The sequence below is a fragment of the Ovis aries genome, chromosome 19 (genome assembly GCF_016772045.2).
Source record: "Ovis aries strain OAR_USU_Benz2616 breed Rambouillet chromosome 19, ARS-UI_Ramb_v3.0, whole genome shotgun sequence".
NCBI classification, from domain to species: Eukaryota; Metazoa; Chordata; class Mammalia; order Artiodactyla; family Bovidae; genus Ovis; species Ovis aries.
The window spans coordinates 50,820,954-50,845,549 of record NC_056072.1 but is presented as its reverse complement, the minus strand read 5'-3'; the positions used below and the strand labels follow the sequence as shown (position 1 = coordinate 50,845,549).

The 24,596-nt window shown below is 47.0% G+C and overlaps 1 protein-coding gene across 3 annotated transcripts in view; it reads right to left on the bottom strand.

The window, feature by feature from the left end:
- Positions 1–24,596, bottom strand: part of USP4 (ubiquitin specific peptidase 4) — a 40,197-nt gene that overhangs the window by 5,283 nt on the left and 10,318 nt on the right. For 2 of the 3 annotated variants that reach the window (XM_004018463.6, XM_042236234.2), the window contains exons 7-17: positions 16,732–16,872; positions 15,712–15,829; positions 14,393–14,566; positions 12,537–12,695; positions 11,189–11,413; positions 10,132–10,215; positions 9,207–9,301; positions 5,676–5,867; positions 4,934–5,022; positions 1,768–1,995; positions 178–248 (exon numbers count right to left, since the gene is read on the bottom strand). In XM_004018463.6, coding sequence (XP_004018512.3) covers positions 178–248; positions 1,768–1,995; positions 4,934–5,022; positions 5,676–5,867; positions 9,207–9,301; positions 10,132–10,215; positions 11,189–11,413; positions 12,537–12,695; positions 14,393–14,566; positions 15,712–15,829; positions 16,732–16,872 — 1,576 coding nt within the window. The remainder of the gene's footprint in view (positions 1–177; positions 249–1,767; positions 1,996–4,933; positions 5,023–5,675; positions 5,868–9,206; positions 9,302–10,131; positions 10,216–11,188; positions 11,414–12,536; positions 12,696–14,392; positions 14,567–15,711; positions 15,830–16,731; positions 16,873–24,596) is intronic. The other variant, XM_004018464.6, reaches the window with a different exon arrangement.

Sequence of the window (24,596 nt, the reverse complement as noted above, 5' to 3'; positions counted from 1 at the left end):
GTGCCTGGAATATAACAGACTTTCTGGAGCTGCTGAGCATTTAATAACAGAATCTTTCGGTGCTTTTCGTTCTCAGTCTGAAAGATAAGCCGTGAAGCCGGCTGTGGAACTGGTGAGAGAGACCTCCCCAGAGCAGAAACCAGCACTTCCCCTGACCAAGAGTCCCGAGGGACCTACCTCAGACTCCTGCTCATTGTAGTAACGGCTCCGGGTCTCACTGTCCCAGTCGATGGCTAGTGTGGACCGAGCTGTGGAGGAGGACCAGAGTGTCACTCACTACGGAAAGGCCAGCAACAAGAGAGGCTCCGCAGGCAACGCGAGGGAGGAGCAGCACACTCAGGCTGTGTTCTAACACCTGCCCACCCAGCAGCAGCCACTGCCGAGAGCAGCGCTCTGCCTGGGGCCAGCCAACCTGGAACCCCTGGGCCCCAGAGCCTCTGGCAAAAACGTCCTCCGCATACGCTCTAGAGGCTGCAATATACTCTAGATTCATGGAACGACACAGAATTCTGAAAGGACGCAGGTTGAGATGGAATAACAGTGACTAGGTTTCTCCTCTCTTCTTAAACCACAAGAAAACCTGACAAGACAGATGACACAACTGTTTCCAGACACTGAATATTAGGCAGAGCAAGAGTGAGATCCCTGAGAGAAGGCACAAAATAAGGTGATGCCCACATGGCCCAAGCTTACTGCCTGGAGGCATCTTCCAGGCCATAGCATAGCAGGGGAGGAAGAAGATTTGATTCCTGGGTTGAGAAGATCCTCTGGAAAAGGATAGGCTACCCACTCCAGTATTCTTGGGTTTTCCTAGTGGCTCAGCTGGTGAAGAATCCGCCTGCATTGTGGGAGACCTGGGTCTGATCCCTGGATTGGGAAGATTCCCTACAGAAGGGAATGGCTACCCACTCCAGTATTCTGGCCAGGAAAATTCCATGGACTGTGTGGAGCTGGGACATGACTGAGTGACTTTCACTTCACAATAAAGAGAAGAAGCTGCCTAGACACCATGAAGCTACAGATATAGACTGACAGATATAGAGATCCAAAGCGATCTCAATAAAGATGTTTAAAAAACTCAGTATTTTCAAGTTTGTTTTTTTTTTTAAAGGGAAGAAAGCAAGGTAGCTAGCTGGAGGACATGTAGCAAACCTCTTCTCCAATGAAGGAAGTTAAAGAAAAGAGATGCTTTTGCAGCTCCCTTCCTGACCCTGGGTAGGCACCTTCATCAACCACATGCACTTTCAACACACAACACACACTCCACGTGGATGCCCCTTCTTGTCTACAGATCCCAATCACAGGCTCCAGGTAACAGCCTGTGAAATCCATGAGCATCCTCTAGACGGGCCGCATCTCTAGAGTATTCTCATGGAACAAAAGAAATCTGCGTGTATTCTCCTATGTCTGGGGAAATGCTGCCACCTAAGGAGGGTCACGAGAAGTGTTATCATTGACAGCAAAGGTCCTGAAGAAGGGTGGTGGGACTGAAGGGACAGTGTACTTCAGAATGAAGTCATCAAGGAAGGAAGAGAAAAGCCTGACAAGAAGGCCGAGGAAGCGGCAGCAGGAAGGGATAGAGCCAGGTCCTGTCTCTGAAACAGTCTTTGGGGAGCCGCCAGCCAAGGATCACTCAAGTGTCTGTCCCTGGAGTCACACACGATGACACCAGAGAAGCCCAATGTGGTGAGTGCTGAATACAAAGGATTTTCCAATAAACCCTAAGTCCCCTGAAACTGAGTTTGCAAAGTCAGAGAAGGTGCTTACAGGTGAGTTTCAGTAGTTTCCCATCAGTGGCAAGGGAATTTATGTCGGCTGTGCCATAGGAGTTCACAAGGCTGAAGGTAAAAAGCCTTCTGGGGCAAGGCCGGCCTTTGCTCTTCTTTTGGGTGGCCTCGCCGTGGTCACTTCCTGGCTCATCATCCCCACTGCCCTCCGTTTCTGAGAGCTGCTCTCTGCCTTCTTCCTGATGCTCCATTTCTTCTTCATCTTCACCTAGCACACAAATGAGAAGAAACGAAAAAAAAAGTGTACGGAATTTGCCATGTCAACGCTGAAATTTTTACTTCATACCGAACTGTGGTGCTTCCTTCCAGGTTCTGTCCTGTGCATGTGAAACTATATACACTTCTCTGCATTTACAAGGTGCTTAAATCCACACGTGACCCTCTTCACAACCTGGTCAGCAGGCAAGAGGGCACTGCTATTCCACGAGGAGGATGCAGGGCCCAGAGAGCTTCAAGGGATCAGGCGAAGGTACAAAACTGAGAGCAATCCTGCCAGTCCTGAATTTAGGCCCCTTACCACTTGGTTACTTTACTGGGCTTCACCTGACATAGTCTGACTCTTCAACTTGATCATCAGGCCCACAGAGAGAAAAGGACCAAATATTTATTTTTTTTGGCCACACACCATGTGGGATACTAGTTCCCTGACCAGGGATTGAATCTTCACCCTGTGAAGTGCAAGCACAGAGTCTTAACCACTGGACCACCAAGAAAGTCACCAAAAGACCAAAATTAAACACATACTCAATACTCAGGAAGACAGGCTGGTAAGAAACAATTTAAATGCAAATTTTTAAACATGATAAAGAACACAAATATTAAGTGAAAATCTTCAGTTCCTCCACAAGGAACCTGCTGACTCTCTCAACAAGAATTTCCTGAATGCCTTCCTGGTGCAGCTGCCGTGACAGGTCCCAGTAACAGGGCATACAGGATCCGCCCCTCCTTTTTTCTCTTTATTCCTTTGGAATTGCCAAGTTTCAGGAGTTTTAAGAGGGGGAATTTCCTGGCACTTCAGTGGTTAGGACCCAGTGTTTTCACTGCTGTGGATCAGGGTTGAATTCCTCATCAGGGAAGTAAGATCCTGTAAGCCAAGTGGCACTGCACAGCTCTCCCCAACCAAAAATGAGAGAGAGAATTAAAAAGAGAGAGAGAGACAGAGCTTTAAGAGGCATTGTACAGACATATACTGATGTGTATTTTTCCCAGAGAACTGGCTGGTACATATGGCTGCAATAAAAAGATCCACGATCATATTTTTTGCTGTTGGGCAGCCAAAGGAGAAAGCTAAGGTATCAGGTACGTCATTTCAACAAAGACAGGGACAACTCCAAAAGGTGATGTAAAAGTAACAGAGGAAGAAGATTCAAAATAAGAGGTTTATATACTGAGGGAAATAGCAGTAGAAATGGAAACTGACGAAAGCAGGTCAGACGTGTATTGTGCATAAAAACTCACTTTCAAGGACCGTGTGTCTTGGGACCGTTCATGAGGAAGGACAAGTCAGGCCCAGGATAACACAGCACAGTTCCCTGCCAGGTCCCAGGAAGAGCAGAGCCATGGGTGTGGGTGTGACACAGGTCCCCATGAACAGCGCTCTGAAATCGCCAGTGTCACAGAGATTCCTTCCCTAACCAGCTCACTTCACTCCTGGAGCATGGCACTGTGCCGGGGATACCCAGAGACTCAGCAGGGCACAGCTACCATGGACCTAACAAGCAGCCGTGACAGTAAAGAAGTCAGAATTACTTCAACATTAAACGAGTTTGAAGCCTACGCACCAAGACTCACTGCCGGGATTTGAAAGAAGGCAGTAATTCTTCCTAATTAGGAGAATGACAGATGGAATGTCTAAGAAACTAGGCTAAGTGTGTAACAGCAGCAAATACTTACATGGTGCTATTATTAACTGAGCATCTAGTATGTGCCAGATACTCTAACCACACTACCTCATTAAATTGTAACTTCAACTCTGTGAAGCTGTTGTCATCATCCCATTTTGCAGATGGTTAAATCAAGATACAAAGGGATACAGTGACTTCTTGAAGTACACCTCCACACTTCAAGCTGGGAGTGCCACAACTTCCAGAGCACCAAGAACCTACAAGTCACCGCAGGTCTGCTAAGAGAATATCACTACCCTCCAACATCTCTGCTTGTGGGACTTCTGCACAAAAAAACGCTTCTGTTCGTCCCTAGTGGGATGAGGACAGGATATTCTGGGCAAGAATAGGAGTACAATTATAATAAACACATCATTCACTAGGACAATTTGGAACATCCTGCCAGGATCGAGTCTGTGGTTGTTACTTTTTTAATGTCAATTTCTCACTTTTCAGGACTGTGCATGTAGTGCAGAAATGTGGGCATTTGCAACTGAGAATTTATATATTTGGCTCTACCTGAAGCACAGGAATTGGAGGACATTTCCAGTTTTACAGGAATAAAGCCACCACATCAGTCACCTAGGCCCCCAAAAGCAGGATCACAGCCACAATGCAGCTCAGACACAGCTTACTGTTCAGAGGAGCTTGTGAGCACAAGGCCACAGGAGGATGGCAGCGAGGGCTCTGAGTTTCCTACGGTATGGTTACCCTCCTGCGAATCCAGCTGTGGCTCTTCACTCTCACAGCAGGAGCTGTCCAGAGCTGGCCACCACCCATGGCTTCCTGGGTAGAAAGAAACCCCCAAGAGTGCCTGTCTCTGCCTTCCGACAGGCTGGGCAGGACGCCTGGGGCAGTGGCTGCAGCATGGGGACGGGGAAGGGCCAGATGACAGTTCTGCAGACAGAGCCGGGCTGTGGAGGCAGCCAAATGTGTATTCAGCGATCCCAAAAGAGCAGAAGCAGATCCTGGCTCTGCTCTGTGACCATGGGCAAGTCACTTGGTCCTATTCATGCTTACTGTCTCCCTGAGGTGAGACCCAGCCTCCACGTCTAAATTCCACGAGGTGTCAAAGGTAGATGATGGGCTCTGGCAGAGCAAAACGGTGCAGACGTGGCTTTCAGGTCTGCTCTCTGGACTCAGCCCCCAGCACCCCCTTACCCCCGCCTGCCCAGAGCCTCCCTCTCCAAGTGCACATCTTCAGAAGAGGGAGGCCAGGAGGGGTTTGGCCAGCCACAGCCCCACACCGAGGCAAGCGCTCACCTGCACAGCCGCTCCTGGAGCCATTGCAGGCCCCCAGCTCCAAGGGCGAGCTGCCTGACTCATCAGGCAAAGGCTGTTTTATATAGCGGCTTGAAAGGAGAAAGAAATCGTTAGTTGAACTGTTTACTATTTTTCTCCTCTCCTCAGCTAGAAGTTGTTCCTATATATTTGGGAATTATATATTCCTATATATTGTATATTCAACTATTCACAAAACAATTTATGTAAATAAAAGGGCCTTAAAAATCATGGGATGGCTTAACACTTCAAGAAATTGAGAGGAACCCAAGAGATAAGATGTCTTAACTATCAGGTCACTGAAGACTCTCAGAAAGTCTGTTCCTAATCTTTGATGACTGTTGCATGGCACCCTCATATTAAAAAAATATTTCCCAGTAATGTTAACGATCAGCTTCAGAATGATAGTAGAGTACTTCAGAAACTGTACTCAAATATAAAATACCATCAAAGCACCAGACTTCCTCAAGCAGGTGACTGAGAAGTGTGAAGACATGACTCCAGGGACTAGAGGAGGCTGGGGAGCTCAACGTCATGGTGCTTCAGGTGTGCCCATGGCCTGTCCCAGCAGCTCCCGCCCCAGCCCTCCCAAGGGTCAGCACGATGGTACTTCTGAGAGAGGGAGCACAGCGGGGCCACACTGGCACCCTGCAGGGGGCAGTCGCTGCGACTCCTGGACCTCTCTGATGTTAGATAACCAGCAAACAGCATTCCCCCCACCAACCTGATGCGCTCACAAACCGCCTGGTACAAAGACTCGAGGGTGAGCTTGTGCTTGGGGACAGAAACCAGCAGTGGCTGCCCGTATAGCACTGCCCCGGTAGAAGTGCTCGACGGCCTAGATTTCCTCTCCCTGAAGTACACGGGAAGCGTGACACACTCGGAGCCGTCCGGGGAGGTGCTGCGGACTTCGTACCTATGTCAATCACACAAGAGAGCACCTTTAATGGCATGCCCTGGTGAGCGACGGAGATCTGTGCTTCAGCCTCACGGCGGCCAGGACTAGGGCTACTAGAACAGAGCGTTCTTCAGTATAGAAGGTGAATAAGGCATTTCCAAGAGGATGTTAGAGGCTGGGTCAGGAATTTCAAGAGGGTCACTGTCTGTCAACACAATGTGAACCTATACCACCGAGGCCCTGGGGCTAACGTGATCCTCCTTCCCGCAACCATGAAAGTCTGTGCTCCTTCAACTGGGACTCACAGACTGCAGCTGGCATCTAGACCATCACTTCAGACACAAAGGCACATGGGGGCCCAGCCACGAAGTTCACCTTCTGTCACCCACCAAGGAGCTCAACTTATAGAAAAGACATTCTTAGCGCCCTGCCCTTTGATCAAACCAAATACTGTACAAGAACGCATACCTAGAATGTAAAGCCAAAGACTCATTTCAAATGAGAAAGCAAATTTATAAATCTGTTTGCCATCTTTGTTCAAAAACACTCAAGTAAAAGACTCAGATTTCATTTTTTCAAAAATCAAGATAACCAACGAAACTGCTAAAGACAAACCAATGATTGTGAAAAATGTGTCTTACTTAAGCGAATACATGGGAGATTTATAGATGTTTTATCCTGGAACAGATGTTACCAAGATGTTACCAAAATTGCTGGCAACCGACTGTAGTCTTTCCCTCTTCCTATAGGGGGAGACACAAACTTACTGATTCAATCCTGAAAAACTAAACACACACACACACACACACCCCTCCCCAGATGCCTGACAAACAGTCCTGACTGCAATATGCGCAGGAGTTCAAAGAAAAATTTACAAAAACGGCTAAGATGTGCTCTAAGGTAAGAACCCTGGGGTCCAGCATAAAGGTCAAGAACGAAGCCTTGAACTGGGAGTCTGGCTCGGGACCCAGTCCATCTTGCCACTCGCTGGCTGCTGGGACTAGGCCAAGAGCCTAAACCTCTAAGTCTGTTTATTCAGGGACAATGGGATTTATCACCTATTGTAGAGTGTGGAGGTAGTAACTAAGGAACTCAGTCTCACAGCACCTCACATGCTCATGAAGCATTAAGTGCTCCAACTGTGTTTTCGTAAGACCATTATCAACTTATCATAACAATTTGCTTTCCTAATGACTGGCCCTCAAGCCCTTGGAAAAGTCCTCTGTGGGGTTTGCCAGTATTTCCACAAGGTGATGCCCCAGTTCTTCTCAGTTTAGCTATGGTTGAACACTAGTCCCCGGAGTTGAGGGAGACTGTGCTGAGGACTTGCGGTCAGAAGTGGACAGTCCCAGCTCTGTGGCCCAGTGCAAGCGCTGGCACCCTCCATCTGTGAAGTAAAGGAAGGTGGCTGGCAGTAGGCAGCAGCCTGTGCTCCTGTGTGAATGGAATTGAGATCCTTAGGTGTGGTCAAGAACGCTTCCTTTTATGAAAAGATGCTCAACATCACTCATTATTAGAGAAATGCAAATCAAAACCACAATGAGGTACCACTTCACACCAGTCAGAATGGCTGCGATCCAAAAATCTGCAAGCAATAAATGCTGGCGAGGGTGTGGAGAAAAGGGAACCTCCTACACTGTTGGTGGGAATGCAAACTAGTACAGCCACTATGGAAAACAGTGTGAGATTCCTTAAAAATTGCAAATAGAACTACCTTATGACCCAGCAATCCCACTTCTGGGCATACACACCGAGAAACCAGAATTGAAAGAGACATGTACCCCAATGTTCATCGCAGCACTGTTTATAATAGCCAGGACATGGAAACAACCTAGATGTCCATCAGCAGATGAATGGATAAGAAAGCTGTGGTACATATACACAATGGAGTATTACTCAGCCGTTAAAAAGAATTCATTGGAATCAGTTCTGATGAGATGGATAAAACTGGAGCCGATTATACAGAGTGAAGTAAGCCAGAAAAACACCAATACAGTATACTAACACATATATATGGAATTTAGGAAGATGGCAATGACGACCCTGTATGCAAGACAGGGAAAGAGACACAGATGTGTATAACGGACTTTTGGACTCAGAGGGAGAGGGAGAGGGTGGGATGATTTGGGAGAATGACATTCTAACATGTATACTATCATGTGAATTGAATCGCCAGTCTATGTCTGACGCAGGATGCAGCATGCTTGGGGCTGGTGCATGGGGATGACCCAGAAAGATGTTATGGGGAGGGGAGGTGGGAGGGGTTCATGTTTGGGAATGCATGTAAGAATTAAAGATTGTAAAATTTAAAAAATAAAAACTAAAAAAAAAAAAAAAAAGAACGCTTCCTTTTAGAGAGACCAGGAATTACAGGCCCCCAAAACAAGGGAAGGAAATGCCTCCCTTGTGGAATGCATTCCGCAGCCAAAAACCAAAACCAAAACCAAACCCTGAAAACCTCTCTCAGCAGTGACAAATTTCTGAGTGAGAGGGACTGAGGAATATGGAGTGGGTGTGGTCCACACACAAACTGCTCTGACAAGTGGCTGCTGGGGGGCGCGGGCAAGCTTACGCTCCACCTGGAAGAGGGACACACACACACACAGTCACACTGAGCAGCCTTGAGGCAAGAGGACTTGGGAGGGGCTGAGGCGATGGGCTGCAGTTGGAGTGCACAGTCCGACTCTGTGTGACCCCATAGACGGCAGCCCACCAGGCTCCCCTGTCCCTGGGATTCTCCAGGCAAGAACACCGGAGTGGGTTGCCATTTCCTTCTCCAATGAATGAAAGTGAAAACTGAAAGTGAAGTCGCTCAGTCGTGTCCGACCCTCGGCGACCCCATGGACTGCAGCCTTCCAGGCTCCTCTATCATGCGATTTTCCAGCCAAGAGTACTGGAGTGGGGTGCCATTGCCTTCTCTGACTTAAATCGACTTTCCCTGTTATTCTGAGATGGCACCAGCGTGAGGACCCACTGCCTACGGCTTGGAGAAAGAAAAACCCCCTTCCTGTACTGTGTCCCTTCTCCTATCTTTCCATGACCCCTCACAAAGCTGTGATTCTTCTTGAGAAAAGCATTTCTGACAGCAGGCTCTTCTGCAGGACCACTGAACAGGCCTTCTTAACAAGGAGCAACTGCTGACAAGAGCCTTGCCCACGCCGAGAAGAGGTATCTGGAATGCCTAGCTCTGAAGTGCCCGTAGGCACTTAGCACTGGTGGCTGTCCACAATTCCCTGAATGTCCATCTCATGTGCCCAGAGTTCAAGGCAAATCCACCAGCTGCCAGATCTTCACCAACTAGGCAAAGCCTCTGGAATGTTTCCGCTGATCCCACAGCAGAAACCCCTGAGTACTCACACAAAAATGTCATCCCGAGGCATGATGTGGTTTAAACCTTCATCCATTTGGAAAATCTTGTGGAACCGGTGATTATACACATCTGTGACCACCATCTAAGAATCAATAGGAATAGCATACTTAATACTCAGGTGCAGATGAAAAAAAAAAATGTGCTGCAGGGGTGCTGCTTCCAGAGAGATTACAACATGGCCAGGCCCAGAGCTCAGGGGTCAAGGTCTAATGGAGAGCAGCAAGGATCCAGACGCGATCTGCCCTCCAGTGGTGGGAAGCGGGTGTGGACCAGAGGCCAGTCGTCATCCAGAGTGCTCTGGGGTGTTCCCTGGGGCTGGAGGTCCCCAAGCCATCCTCACACAGAGTGGAAAAGACCAAACCCCAACCACCAAGACCTACAACTTGACACCAGCAGGAGGTGCAAGGGGAGTGGGGAGAAGGGCATTGGCCAGGACTGGGACAGGGGAGGGGTTGGGGGGTCTCCAGAATGAGGGGTCCTCATGCATGGAGAGATCTTCATTTCCCCCACCTCCATGTGGGGCCAGGCTCAGCAGAAGGGCCAGCATGAGCAACTGTTTTAAAATAAAGATTTCCTTTGGGACAGGAAAGAACGTGAAGCTTCTCACATTATAGATGAGGTCAAGGTCAGGTAAGAAGGGGAGGGGAGGTGACAGCAGAGTCCCACTCCTGGCCCTCTGACCCACAGCTAGGTGTCCTCCATGATGGAAAGACTGTTTCAAGGGCCAGAAGGGACAGTCTCAGCCACACTGAGCACAGTGAATGGGGACCAGGATGTCAGAGGCATCCAGATACAATCACATGTGCTGGCCCATAAGAACCACCCCCAAAAACTGACTAAAAGTTTAAAAACTAACTCCAAAGGACTGAAATGTCCCCAATAGGCAGAGAGCCACAAAACACCCCGCCTTACGTTTTCTGCAGCAATGCCAGACAGTTTGGAGAGAGCCTCGCACAGGTCGGACACAGCCCCCATCAGTGGCACAACCACGCGGTACTGCAGAGGAGAGAGTGGAGGGGTGACGAGAATGCTCTGGAGAGGGGCGGGGAGATGAGGTGGGAGGAGCAGGCACCATGGAGGGCGGAGGTGCCCGTGGTGAGGTCAGGGCCAGATGAGCTGCCAGCAGAGCAAACGGGCAAGTCTTTGGCCTCAATGTCTGTCTCTCTATTCAGGCAGCACCACATAGAAGCTAGGCCATCTCTTTCTCTGCTACACATGCCTTCGTTTTTTTTCTTACCTTTTTGGAGATGTTCACTGCTTCCTTTCAAAAAACGTTAAAATTCTACAAATTGCCAACCAATCCTTGTCATCCTTCTTTAGAGACAGAAGAAAATAAAACTAGAAGCGGCATGCAGTGAGTCGTCAGCTGGGCTGAACACCTTTCCATCTAGCCTTTTGCTCTGGCCAGGCTCTCCCAGTTGATTCAGGGGTGAACATGACCAAGGAAAGTACTGTTTCTAGTTCCCTAACGTTCAGATTTAAGTATCTTGTAGCAGATCAGCCAGGTTCCTTTAGACAGACGAATGAAGCATGGGGGAAAAGATGACGGCAGAGCCCAGAGGACCTCCACCACACACATTTAAAAAAAACCTTCATTCATTTGGCTGTCCTGGGCCTTAGTTGTAGCACACAGACTCTCTAGTTGTGGTGCATGAGCTTCGTGGCTCTGTGGTATCTGAGATCACAGTTCCCCAACCAGGGACTGAACCTGGGAACCACACACTGGAAGGCAGACTCTTAACCACTGGATCACCACCCGGAAGTCCCCATGATGTGCTGGAATGCCATGAGACTACACAGAGGTCTGATGGCAGACACAGGCACACGCTCAAGGAAAGCACCAAGGGGCTTCAGAGGTAGCTGATGGAGCGCCTGTCCTTAACAGATGGAAGCAGCCCCACTCTGGGTCTGCGGGCCTCTCACAACAAGGGATACAACAACAGATATGTGAGGGTGCCAACCCTCTTACCTGGGTAGGCCTGCAGCGAGGGTCGGCAGGAACTAGGAAGATCTCCATAACTCGGTCTTTCTTCAAGGGCAGTGGGAGAGTTAGATAGCAAAATGGGTCAAAAGTCACAGAAACCTTAGCACATTCTGGGCAAACCAATGTAGATTTGAAGAGGCCATGGAACGTGTCCACGATCACAGAATCATTCCTCAACCTATGATTCTCCCAGGCTTCCTTTGCCACCACCTGGAAGAAAGGAAAGTGGATAAATAAAACATTCTCAACATCTCCCAGTTCTTAACTTCTGCATCGGGAATGATTCACAGCAAAATCTGAGATGGACTGTGAGCCAGTCTGTGTAGCCAAGTACTGGGTACAGGACTGCTCTTAGCACACCAGACTCATTGCACACGCCAGCCCAGTCCCACATGTAACAAAGTGCGAACGTAGGGCCTATGGGACACAGACAGCACTGTGGACACATGGGCTGACAGTGGGGGACTGTCTCCTAAGCTCCCAATAATTCAGAGGCCCTTCAGGGACTTCCCTGGTGGTCCTGGAGTTCGGACTTGGCTTTCCAAAGCAGGTGAGTGTGGGTTCAACCCCTGGTCAGGGAGCTAAGACGCCACATGTGCCTTGGACAAAAAAAAAGAAAAACCAAAACCAGAAGCAACAAGTTCAATAAGAATTTTTTTTAAATGGTTCACATTAGAAAAACACCACTTGAATTTTAAAAAAAAAGCTGCTTCATGAGCTAGCTCATGGTTTTGCCTTTAAGATGTGAATTCTACTTTAAAGTATTCACATTGAGGGGACCTCCCTGGCGGCCCAGTGGTTAAGACTCCACACTTCCATTGCAGGAGGGCTATAGCCTTGAGCCCTGGTTGGGGAACTAAGATTCCACAAGCTACAAATTAAACAAATAAATTAATTAAATAAAAATTTAAAGCATTCATATTGATCATCCCAATGTGATAGGATAACTTAAATACTAAATTCCCTCTTTAGAGATCTGAAAATCAAGGTTAAAAAAAAAAAAGTGCCCTAAATAATATTAATCACAAAATATTTTAACAATCATAGTTGTATTTTAATGAGAGGAGTAATCCCAAATACCCACACTACAGGCACTTGACAGGGGATTCCCTGGTGGCTCAGATGGTCTGGTATACCAAAAAGCAGCATCAGAGGGAACCAGAGTTAGACCTTCTGCAATCTGCAACACATTTCTCTACAAGACTACATGTCCACGTCACCAACAACAGTGAAAGAAAACCAAGGCCCCACCACCAATACTCTGAAACCAGAAGAAGGCCCCTGGAGGTGGCTTCTGTGGAATACTTCTGTCCAAAAGTCTCCAGTATCATACCGCATCTGGCCGCCCATTGGCATCCTTCAGCTCTAGGTAGGGTTTTTTCTTCACACGGTTCAGATCTTCATGTAATCCATCTAGAAGAAAGGCTAAAAGCTCCTGAGAGTCTTGTTGTTGGTAGCCAGAAAACTGAGGGGCAAAACGTCCCACCTGAGTCTACAATAAAAGCAAGCACATTAGAAGGTTTTCAGTTATAAAGAACCAGGGAAGTCAGATGAGAAACTGTCATCAGAAATAATTTTGCAGTCACCTAGGACCAGAAGGAAGACCCTTGGTCCAGCAGTCCCATTAACTTTGCAAGGGCCTAAAGGCAGGTAGTTCTCACTGGAGAAAAGAGAGCTAAGATCTGAAATTCAGGATGACTACAGACTGGGAACCTGAGCCACCACCCTACAAGCAGAGTGAACACTGACTCCCTAACTATATCTCCTAAGTGCAGACATGAATCCCTCTCCAACCTCCTCCTTTGATTGAGTCTTCCTAAGAACTTCACAAATAGTACCTGCATCAGCCAGAGGAATCCTCCTATACATAAGAGCCCTCCTAAGGGATAGAGAGTTTGGGATGGGCATGTACACACTGCTATATTTATAATGGAAAACAAGGATGTACTGGATAGCACATGTACCATGTTCCATGTTATGTGGCAGCCTGGATGGGAGGGGAGCTTGGGGCACAATGGATGTGTGTATAGGTGTGGCTGAGTCCCTTTGCTGTCCACCTGAAACTATCACAAAATTGTTAATCGGCTATACTTCAATACAAAATAAAAAGTTTAATTTAAAAAAAAGAGAGAGCGAGCCCTCCTGGCCATAAATGTCTGCCCTGTACTGTTTTACGTCACTGATCCTCAGAATGCAGTGCCCAACCAGTGGCATTAGCAATACCTGAGTGCGTGACAGAAATGCATGTTCTCAGGCCCCAGCCCAGACCTACGGAAACAGAAACTCTGGGAATAGTCATTTACATGCATTGCCCAGTGATTAATGTGACCAAGAAAATGGAAAGAATTTGTTTTTAACTTTAATAATGTAAGGTTTTAATGTTCTCCTTGAGCTTAGGTGCTATTTTTTTCCCTCTGTGAATCAGATGCTTCATTAAATCTCCTTGAACCAAATAGGACTCCCAGATTTCACCACATGGAGGCAAGCCACTTCTCCCTCGGCAGGAACATTCAGAGCAAAGGAAGGAAGAACCGTGTCCAGCGCCCACTGCAGTTCACCCACCTCCTCATCTTCCTAACTGACAGATCCAAGTGAGAACTGCCCCTCACACCACCTTCCCAGGCTTAAGGGGCTCAATGGAAACCACAGTTGGTGTAAGTTCCAGTCTCAGAGAAGCTGGAAGAAGCTCTCAGATAATACTGGATATTAGGTTGAATTTGTATGGTCTGGCTTAGGCTACCAGCCATTTAAAGTGGCTCAGCTAGTAAATAATCTGCCTGCAATGTGGGAGACCTGGGTTCAATCCCTGGGGTGGGAAGATCCCCTGGAGAAGGGAACAGTTACCCACTCCAGTATTGTGGCCTGGAGAATTCCGTGGACTGTATAGTCAATGGAGTCCCAAAGAGTTAGTTAGACATGACTGAGCGACTTTCACTTTTTCCACTGTAGAATATGGCATTCTGAGCAAGCAGCTTACAATACAAATGATATCTGAAGAACCCTCATCCCAGAGGTGAGGGTTAAGTCACTCAAGTTAAGTATGTGCTGAACGACTGAACAGAAAGAAGGATCTGACCGTGCAGTCTCAGAGCCCATCTTAATGCCAAAGTGCAAGTAAGGGAATACTTCATTACAACGTTAACTCACTCTCCCCAAAATAGGAAAAAGGAAAGACACATATCAACCTACTTTGAACATGCGAGGTGCCACGTGAGCATCCCTGCCGGACCACATCTGCTTAATGAGCTCTGCGTAGGCCTCTGCGATTTCCCCTTTCATTCCCAGGGGGTTGTCCCTGTTGATTTCGGCTTCGTATTCATCTTTGAGAAAGTAGTCGGTCAACGGTGCTGTGTTGCTTAAGCACTGAAAGAGAAATGATCACAGCTCACACGCCTTCTGGAAAGCACACAGACACACAGGAAAAACCCAGTTCTAAATGAACAGTGAAGGTCACTCCAACAAAATGAAGGTCACTCCCTTCAGATTCTCGGGAGGGCTCACAACAGGAAGGCACAGTCTCTCAAAGGCCAGGGCTGGTGGCCACATAGTGGTGAACCTTCCAGGAACACTGTCTTGAGATAAGCTCACCGCCTAAGAACCGATTCCAACACAAGCTGAGGGCAGAGGCCGCTGATCCCAAGTGCCTGATCACAGTTTATTCCTTCACTCTGTCAGTGTATTTACAGACATGCTTAATTTTTCAGCTGTTTAAAACAGTCTGGTTTTCCTAGCACAACCCCCCCCCACCCCCGCTTGTTATGTGTTACTTTTACTTGGACCTCACTGATTTTGATCTGCTAAAATTTTATCTACAGTACTTGCCTCTATAGTTGTGAGATAGTAACCTGTATCCTTTTCCCATAATACACTGTAACTGTAAGGAGAATTACTTTCAAGTGAAGTCTATGAGTTTGAGCAAACTAACAAACTGAGGGTCATCTGTAGGGACCCCCAAACTTGCAATGGTGTCAGAAATGAAGGCAGTTATTAGGGACTGTGCCCTCTTAACTTTGTAGCTGGACTTTAACTCCAGCCCATGATCTCAACAATCCCATTACACAGTATGCGCCCAATAAATATTTGGTGGATGAATAAATAAAGTTTCAATAGGCAAGAGCTGAGTGAGACAGCTCACTGGTGAAGATGGTCAGCCTCAGGCAAGAATACAGTGGCACGGTACCAGCTGCTCTGAGATCTCATCCCATTAGAGACCAACCAGGCATGTATTCCAGTACTTTTTGAGATCATTCTCTAAGGGTCAACAAAACTCAAAATGTTTTCATTATAAAACCAAACCAAACTGAGAAGACATTTTGAAGCCAGGAACACTGATGAGGCCATTCTGTACCACCCAGTGGCTATGCACTGGCAGAGATTCCTGAAGCACTAACCACGGGTTGTTAGGGACCCTGGAGAGGATCCTCCCGACACAGCAGAGGCCACTCCCACCCCAGCCTCAAGTACCGTGGAGACACGATGTTAACTGAGATGGCAGCTCTCCCCCCTACCTGCAAAGCAGAGTTCATGAAGCAGGTGTTCCCCAGGTTTCCAAGTCCGCAGAGCCCAGGTTGGACGTGAGTCAATGGGGACTCCTGACAATTATACGAAGCAGAGAAGCCAGATCCACTGGAAAACACAACCCACACCAGCAATCAAGTGAGTGCTGCTCACATGCCCTCAAGATGCGTCTTGGGGCTTCACCTGGGCCTCTAGAATTCTCACTTGATAATGACCCCATGATACAAATTCTCTTTACTCCCCTCCCCAGCCCTCCAGCTCCCTCAACCCCGCCTTGACCTGACACGGTAATAGGTGGTAAGCACATCCTTAAGGGGAAAAGAAGAGAGGCTGTTTGAATCCTCTGCTCTCTAGCTTTGTTATGGAGAAAGAAATGGCAATCCACTCCAGTACTCTTGCTTTGGAAATCCCATGGACAGAGGCGCTTAGTGGGCTACAGTCCACGGGGTCGCAAAGGCTTTGGCAAATGCTAATTCTATATCCTTCCAGAGGGCTAACTGCCAGGTGACTTTGGGGAAGAGCACTGTGGTTACCAGGATGGAAGCCTGCACCTGCCACCACCCACCCGGCTACGCTTGCTCTTGGCAGTGCCTGAGTGTGCGTGCACTCTCTCACCTCACCTTCCTCTACCACTCTATCTGCGCTCTATGGCAGGTGCTCTGACACACCTGGAAGAAGGATCCCAGCCACACAGAGGAGAAGCAGGCAGTCCATGCCCCACCCCCGCCGCAGCTGACAGTCACCCCGATAGCCATTCTGCCAAAAGGCCAGCCTATCCCTTCACAGACAAATGCAGTGATGGGAAAACACCAGCTGGTAGGAAGACAAGCAACGTACTGGGAGGCACTCTTTACTGGGGGGATGAAATGGAAGGAGAAGCCACGTGCAGCGGGCTCTCATGGGGAACCCGAGTCCTGCATGTGCTCAGGGCAGCAGCAGAGGAGCTGTCAGGGAGGGCCCAGGAGAGGACTCGGCGGGAAAGGAAGCAAAATGAAAGAACCTGCTCTTACCCCCTGCTGACACTGGAGCTGTGCATCCCCGAGGTGTTAGTGCTATCACCATTTGCAATGGGAGAGGCAGATACTGAGGAATAGGGACTTGCTGATGATTTTGGAGAGGTAGTAAAATTTCTGCTAGGCGCAGTGCTTGATCTGGGAGAGAGAAGACAAACAATGCTACTGACTTTGTGCACAGAAGCAAGCCCTCTTTAAGGCTTGCTTGAGAAGAAGGTGTCTTCTCAAGAAACACATGTTCTCCATATTCAGTTATTTAAAATTAATTGCAAACAGCCCGTTTTCACGCTACTTCAACTTAAATTTTTATTGGCATGAGAGTAAAGAAATTAATTGGTCTTCCTGTCTCATTCATCCACATGGTCCTACACTGAATCTTCCAGTGAGATAACCCAACCACAAGGCTGACCTTCAGGGCATCCTGGTTTGATTGATAAATCATCAGCTTCCCTGAATTTTAAGACTTACCAGTGAAAGAAAAAGAAAAATGGTGATGAGATGAATTATCTCAAAACACTAGACCCGAATTAAACAGATGGCTCTAAGTATACCAGAACATGAAAATGGCAACTTAGTATCACTATGCTATTCCAGGCAACTGCTTTTGTTTCCTGAAATTTACCAAAGTGAAAATGTTTCCTGTTTCAAACTTTTGTTTCAGTATTTTTCAGTGTCTTATTTTAAGATTCATTCCTAATTTTGGACTAATTAACTCAAGTGCTAATTGCCCCAAATCTTAAATTGACAACAATTTTATCAAGTTTTCTACCAAAATCCACTTAAGACAGGTAGAAGGAAATGAGTTATCCGCAATGTTGCAATGTTTCCATGTTTCAAATACATACAATGGTGATTTTCCTTCCAGATTGGGAGTTATTTTTAGAATAGAGAAAATAATTAAGTGTTGTCCCTGCAGAGTGCCCAGCCTCATGGGATCCGATGTCAACCAGGGCTCCCTGTGAGAAGAAAGTAGGGTGTGGCAATAAAGATGAGCGAGCCTGTACCCACACTGTAGGGAGATGTCAGGGACTATTTAGGGGCCTCAGTGGGTGTCAGAAACTGAGTTCTGCTTCACACTCTGAAGTCACAGCAAGGGAGAGGGAAAGAGGGCTCCCCAGGCTCTCAACCACCCACAGAAATGTACCTTCTCTAATCCTGAAGAGCATTTGCTTCACTGAGCCTCATCTTCATGCTGCAGAGAAGTCCAACAACTATGGCAGCTCCTTAAGTGAGGCTTGGCAGAGCCAAGGGACACACTCTTGTGGCACACAGGGGACTTCAACAAACATCTAAGGCCTGTCCCGGGTGCTGCCAGAATGCCCAACCTCCTATGCAGACAAGTCGCTACACAAGGCTGGGCTGATACAGCAGACTGTTACCTCAGGTCTGCAGATACTACAAGACAGTGAAATTCAATTTCTGACATACAAACCTCAAGGCACATGGCTTAACACTCTCTTTTTCAGTCATCATTCACTGGTAACTTATTTCATTCTCTGAACTTGAGAGGGCAAAAATCCATAAGGCCGTTTACACGTATTTAAGATCTGTCAACTTCTTAAACAGACAACCCTTCTGGTTGAAATGTAAGAAAATGAGAAACATTTTATTTGACATTCATATAAAATGTTTCAGAAGATAGTGCCAGTAGTTTTCAGAGTAAACTCAGTCAAAAAGAAATCCAGGGACTTCCCTGGTGGTCTGGTGGTTAAGAATCTGCCTTCCAATTTAGGGGATGTGGGTTCAATACCTGATCAAGGAACTAAAATCCCACATGCCTTGTGGTCACACATGGCAATGAACGATGACCCAGCTGAGATCCAACACAGCCATAGGTAAATAAATTTAAAAAAAAAAAAAGGAAAAGAAACCTAATGATGACCATCTAAGAATGCATTTTATATGCCTGAAAACCTACATAATACAAAGAGCTTTTTGTTGTTTTTTAAACTCTACTTTTGACAGACAAATCAAAAAGTAAGACCTCTGTACAGAATGACTTGACCTGTACCTGGGAAACGCTTGGGCGCTTGTCACTTGTCAGGCAACTTGAGAGCATACCCAAGGGCGCTGCGAGCTGGGAAGCAGGCAATGGTAGGAAGGAACTGACATGGGGCAAGACCTCACTATCAACTGTGACCGAGTCTCATGCCACGAACAACATTCTGAAAACAGAGGCTACGTCTCCAAATAACGGGCCCTCTGGTCCCAAAAGATATTCTGGCCAAGCCTCTGGTCTCCTGGCACCTTTCTCCTGAGGCATCTCCTGGTCCCAGGCATGCAAGGTCGTTACCATCACAACGGCAACAAGCACTGACTAATGGCTCTCTAACACTCAGGCGGCCCTCCTTGCTCCACTGCACTCTGCCTGCCTCTCAGACGCCCTCCAGACTGAATGCTACACTGCGGAGGAGTCCACTCTTTAAGTCCACCCTCTGACCTCAGAGCCCAGCATCTGGCATTATCCTTAAGACAGCAACCAACTAGTAGCCACAATCCTCACTGCCTTCACAACACGCTAGGCTGTGATCTTCCCCATCACTGTTAACCCTCACCTGAGTGCAACTCAAATCTCCGTTTCAGGAACACTGGCCTCTTCTAGCTATGGGCAAGCAGCCTTTAAAGGAGATGATGAACACAGAGCTAACTAGGCCTTATAGATAGATAGCAGGCAAGTACAGTTAGAAGTAAGAGAAAAAAATTAAGAAATTAAAGAAATTAAGAAAAAAAACTGTGACCAGATCTACAGAAAACCTTGGCAGAACTAACAGAGAGGTTGGAATAATCCACAGAAAAGGGAAAAAAAATAATTGCAGATGCTCACAATTAACCAGGTGGCTCTCACTGGTGAAAAAAAGGCTGAATGGAAACATTTCAATATGCTTTCCTCTTGCCAGGATACATGGAAAATTGATTTCATGAGTGGGTTTTCTTTTAAAAAACAAAGGATTAAGCCAATCACTGACATTCCCTGGATGATACATTCACTTGACGTACTTTTCACATTCCCTCAATTTCATCCTACATCTTCTTTGACAAACATGTTACGGAACATGGCTGGTTTAAAAAAAAAAATCCGATTTAAGTTTGTCTTTTGAATAAGTTGAACGCATCTATAGGCATTCTAATTACTGTTCTAGCTGGACTTAATTCAGTCTCTTATGTTTTTTAATTACCATACTTTTCAGTTGTTTTTCCCCCTCTTTCCTGCCTTCCATCTCAATTTCCCTTTTAGGTATGACAGTTTCCTAGGTGCATCCTATGGCTCTGTGATTTATAACAAGAAATACATGCTTTGGTTTGGTGCAAGGCTCTTGGTACACAGCTTCTAAAACTGTTGCAATGTCTTAAGTAGTAAGAGTAATGGGAACACCTTTGGTTATATTTTGGTCTTCTATCTTTGGTTCCTGAAAATGCACCAAAGTGATAAAAGTAAAAAGTGTCTGTTGTTCCTCCCAACACAGATCTTTCAACCACATCTCAATTTACGCATGACTTTTGGAAAGTTCCAAAGGATTGGTGGGGGTGGGGGGCGGCTTGCTGCTGGCCAGGGGAATCCACCTTGTGATGAGAAGGTTGGATCTTTTGCCCTTACCCCCACACACACCCACCTCTGGAGAGGGGAGAGGGGCTGGAGATTGAGTTCTGTCTCCAATGGCCAATTCTGCCTGCTTACTGAAGCGTCCACAAAAACCCCTGAAGTATGACTTTTGCTGAGCCTCCAGGTTGGTGAATACACGGAGGCGCTAAAAGGGTGACTGCCTGGAGAAGGCACGCAAGCACCTCCCTTTTCTCCTGTACCTTGGCTATCCATCTCTACCATTTCACTGTTCCAGAGTTATACCTTTCCATAATAAAGTGGTCAAATAGCAAGCTAACTGAGTTCTGTAAACTGTTATAGCAAAGCATCAAGCCCAAGAAGAGGGTTGTGGGAACTTGTTTACAGCCAGTGGGTCATCAGAAGCACAGGTTAACACCCTGGCTTTGGGGGTGGCATCTGTAGGGGAGGCAACCCTGTGGGACGGAAACCTGAACCTGTGGGGTCTGATGCTATCTCCAGATGAACAGTTGCAGAACCGAGTTAAACTGCAGGACACCCAGCTGGTTTCAGAGAATTGATTAGCATGAAGGAAAACCTTCACATACTGGGTGGCTAGAAGTACTAGTAGAATAAAAATTTTTTTTTTCACCTCCCAATAACTATTGTTCCATTCTTCTTTAGTTTCCAAATCCAGAGTTTTAGCTAGACCCTTGCAACTGCTGAAAGGCATTTCCCAGCCTCCTTTGAAGCCAGGTGTGGTCACAGAATTTGCCAGAGATATAAAGGGCCATCTTCTAGGTGATTTCTGGGAAATTTCCTTACAAGGAAGGGGCATGCCCTTTCTCCTGATTCCTTCTCAGCTACCTGAATGAACATATGATTGATTCAAGTAAAGCAGTCACCCTGGACACTGAAGTGTCCACCTTGGAAGCTGAACCCACACAAAGCAGTCACATGACAGAGCAGCCGGGTTTCTAACAGCAGCAGTACTGCACTGTCCTCCTTAGAAGTTCTTTGTGGAAAGATGTGTCTACCCTACTTAACAGACTAATTTTCAAGTCTTTCTTCACTGCTAGCAAACCTTTCCTAATCAATACAACATGTTAAATAAAAGATATAAATCCTACTTTTGTACTTCTGGTAGTTATTCCATTAACTTATTAGGATCTGTTAACCATTTTTCTCTTTCCCCATCAATTACTTCAACTTACCTACTACATTTCCCTGCAAGAGAAGTAGTTCAGGACATTTTCATCTCTCTTTACTGCCTCCTCTCCTCACCTGTCTTCCATGTCAAGATTACTCAGTATTTACTTCTGGACTGTTACTGATGCAGGCTGCTTTCTTAAACTTTTCTTCTTAACTATTACTAAACTTTTTATTGAAGTATTACATACAGAAATATTCATGAGAGTACAAAAGCGAAGTCTTCACCCTGGTGGTCCAGTGATGAGGACTTGGTGCTTTCACTGCTGAGGCCTGGTCTGATTCCTGGTTGGGGAATGAAAATCCCACAAGCCATCAGTATGGCCAAAAAAACCCTCAAAAACTCAAAAGACTTTCTTATCAAGTGATGGCAAAAATGTTAACTACTCAAGTCATGTCCAATTCTTTGCAACGCCATGGACTGTATAGCCTGCCAGGCTCCTCTGTCCATGGAATTCTCCAGGCAAGCACACTGGAGTGGGTAGCCATGCTCTCCTCCAGGGGATCTTCCTGACCCAGGGACTGAACCCGGGTCTCCTGCACTGCAGGCAGATTCTTTACTGTCTGAGCCACCAGGGAAGCCATGCACCCATATAATCACTACTGCACTATCCCCCAGGCCAAGAAGCAGGACAGCACTACCTCCCATGTGTCCTCCTCAGACTCCCTGCAGGCACAATTCTTTCCAAAGCCAACCTCCATGGTGACCTTGAGACACACAGATCAGTTGTGCCTGTTCTTAAGCTTTCTATCAGGGACTCATACAGTAGGCCGTGTTTTGGGTCTGGCCTCTCTCATTCAGCATCACTGATGAGCCTCAAGGCTGTCCTGGCTGGAGAGAACTCTGTCGTATGCACACACCACGATTTATTCTATTCTGGGTGGCTATTTGGGTTAGCTCCAGTCTGTGACTATGACAAGCTGTGTCTTGAGCCTCTTTGAACGTATCTTTAAGTGAACATGAGATGTATTTCTGTTGGTTGTAAGCCTAGGAGGGGCTCGATGGGCTGTAGAAGATGCATACAATTCTTCATTTAGTGCTTATCGCAAAATCTGCTAAACTAGCTATACCACTTTATATGCCCCACCAGCAGGGTCCAACACCTCAACCACACTGGCTACTACCCATCATTTTCATTTAGCCATGCTGGGGATGTGCAGAGGCACCGCATTATGGCTTGAATTCGCCATTTCTGGATGCTTGCCAAGGCTGAACGCCTCTCCGCATGCTCACTAGTCACAGGAATAACTTCTTTCTTCAAGTCACTGTTACAGGTTTTCTTGTCCCTTTTTCTAAAAGGGGTGTCTGACTTTTTCTTACTGACCTAAAGGGGTTTCTCTGAAATTCTAGGTATGAAGAGTCTGTCAGACATGCGCACTGCAAATACCTGTCTCACTCTGTGGCTTGCCTTTTTACTCCACGATGAACAGTTTTTAATTTAGAAGTCATGCAACTCTATTTCCTCCTCTACAGTTTGTGGTGCTGTGTCTTGTTTAGCAATCTTTGTTTCTCCCGAAGTCCTTGCTTCCCAGTCAAGAGAACGCTTTACTAGCTGTATGCTAGGAGAGCTGTGTGCTGGATTTTACTGCCTGCTCCCTACCACCACTTCTCCCAAGAGGTTTTCAAGAGGACCTCTGTGTGGAAAACCTTCTAAGGTCATCTTTAGCCGGGGAAAAACTTTATCCTCACATTTAGGTAACAGTGTAGTAGCTTGTAAATTCTAGTTTTTAAAGTTATCCTACTTAAACATGAGTTTGAGCAAGCTCCAGGAGATGGTGAAGGACAGGGAAGCCTGGCCTGCTGCAGTCCCTGGGGTCACAGACTCGGACATGACTGAGCGACTGGACGACGACAACTTTGATGCTGAGAAAGTATTCCTTAGGTCTACAGATGCCACTGGGAAGTTTGCTATTAACCTGCTTCTCACTCATGACTTTCTCTTTCAAACAGATTTGACATTTTCGCTACATCTCTGTTGTTAAATTTCAATCGAACCTGTCTTGGTGTGGGCTTTATCTGTTGTGTTTAGCACTCTTTACATTGAAGATGCTTCCTCCTTTGTGATTACTGAAAAACTCACGGTCGCTCCTTCTAACGTTTTCTTTCCCTTGCCCGTCACCTCCTCTCTGCTCCTGAAATTCCTACTATCGGGACACGGGCAGTTCCAGTTGCAGCCTGCGCAGTATGCTTTTTTTTAAATTCACGCTTAATTGATTTACATGCAGTGCCAGCACTTTCCTATTTTCTTCTGCCTCCTGATCCCCCACGATTCTTCAGTCTCAGCTTCTGACTTCCACCTTCAGTCTCCAGCTACATTCCTTCTGCAACTCAGCCCCGCCCTGAATTCTTTGTTCCCACGTAATTTCTCTCCTTGTTTCTGTTTCATATGCCCATTTCCTCGTTATCGTGAGTATTTTCACTGTGTTGTGTCCTAAGCAGCTGGGGCTGTGAATTCGCTCCAACCAGCACCGCCTGTCAATCTACCACTTTCCTTCCGTTTTCCCTCTGCTTGTCAGCTTCTCACTGTGGCTCCCTGAGGCTTTCGCCAGGTGAGATCCACCCATTCTCACTCACCAGCCCCCTCCAAGGAGCTCCCAGAGGCAGAGACGAAATCCAGAGTCCCACACGGCTCACTTCAGTCCTGCCACTCCTCTGAGCCTAGCCACAACTAACTCCGGCTGCTCTTCAACCAGGCCTTCGGCCCCAGGTCTTCCACAGCTGCCGTCACCTCCGCCTCACAAAACTGTCCTGCTCACGAAGCACTGCACGCCCTGCTGATTCCCTCGCCTCCTTCATGACCCTGTTCAAATGGCACCTCAGTGGGGCCTCACTATCATCCCGTTTATGCCCAAAGCCTCAGCACTGGCTCATTTTTCTTCCTTGATTTTTTCCCAGAGTACTTGTGAATCTACAGACATGTGTCTTCTTATTTTCTGCTCCTTGAGGACAGAAATTTCCTTCTGTTTATTGCTGTATCCCCGGCACCTAGAACAGTGTCTGGCACTACTGGGGGAGTAGTAAGGTGAGCCGTGCCTTAGGAATTCTGCTCTGAGCTCATCCAGCACTGGATACCCTCTACCAGGAGACTCTAACGTTTGGGGTGTCTCAGTGAGG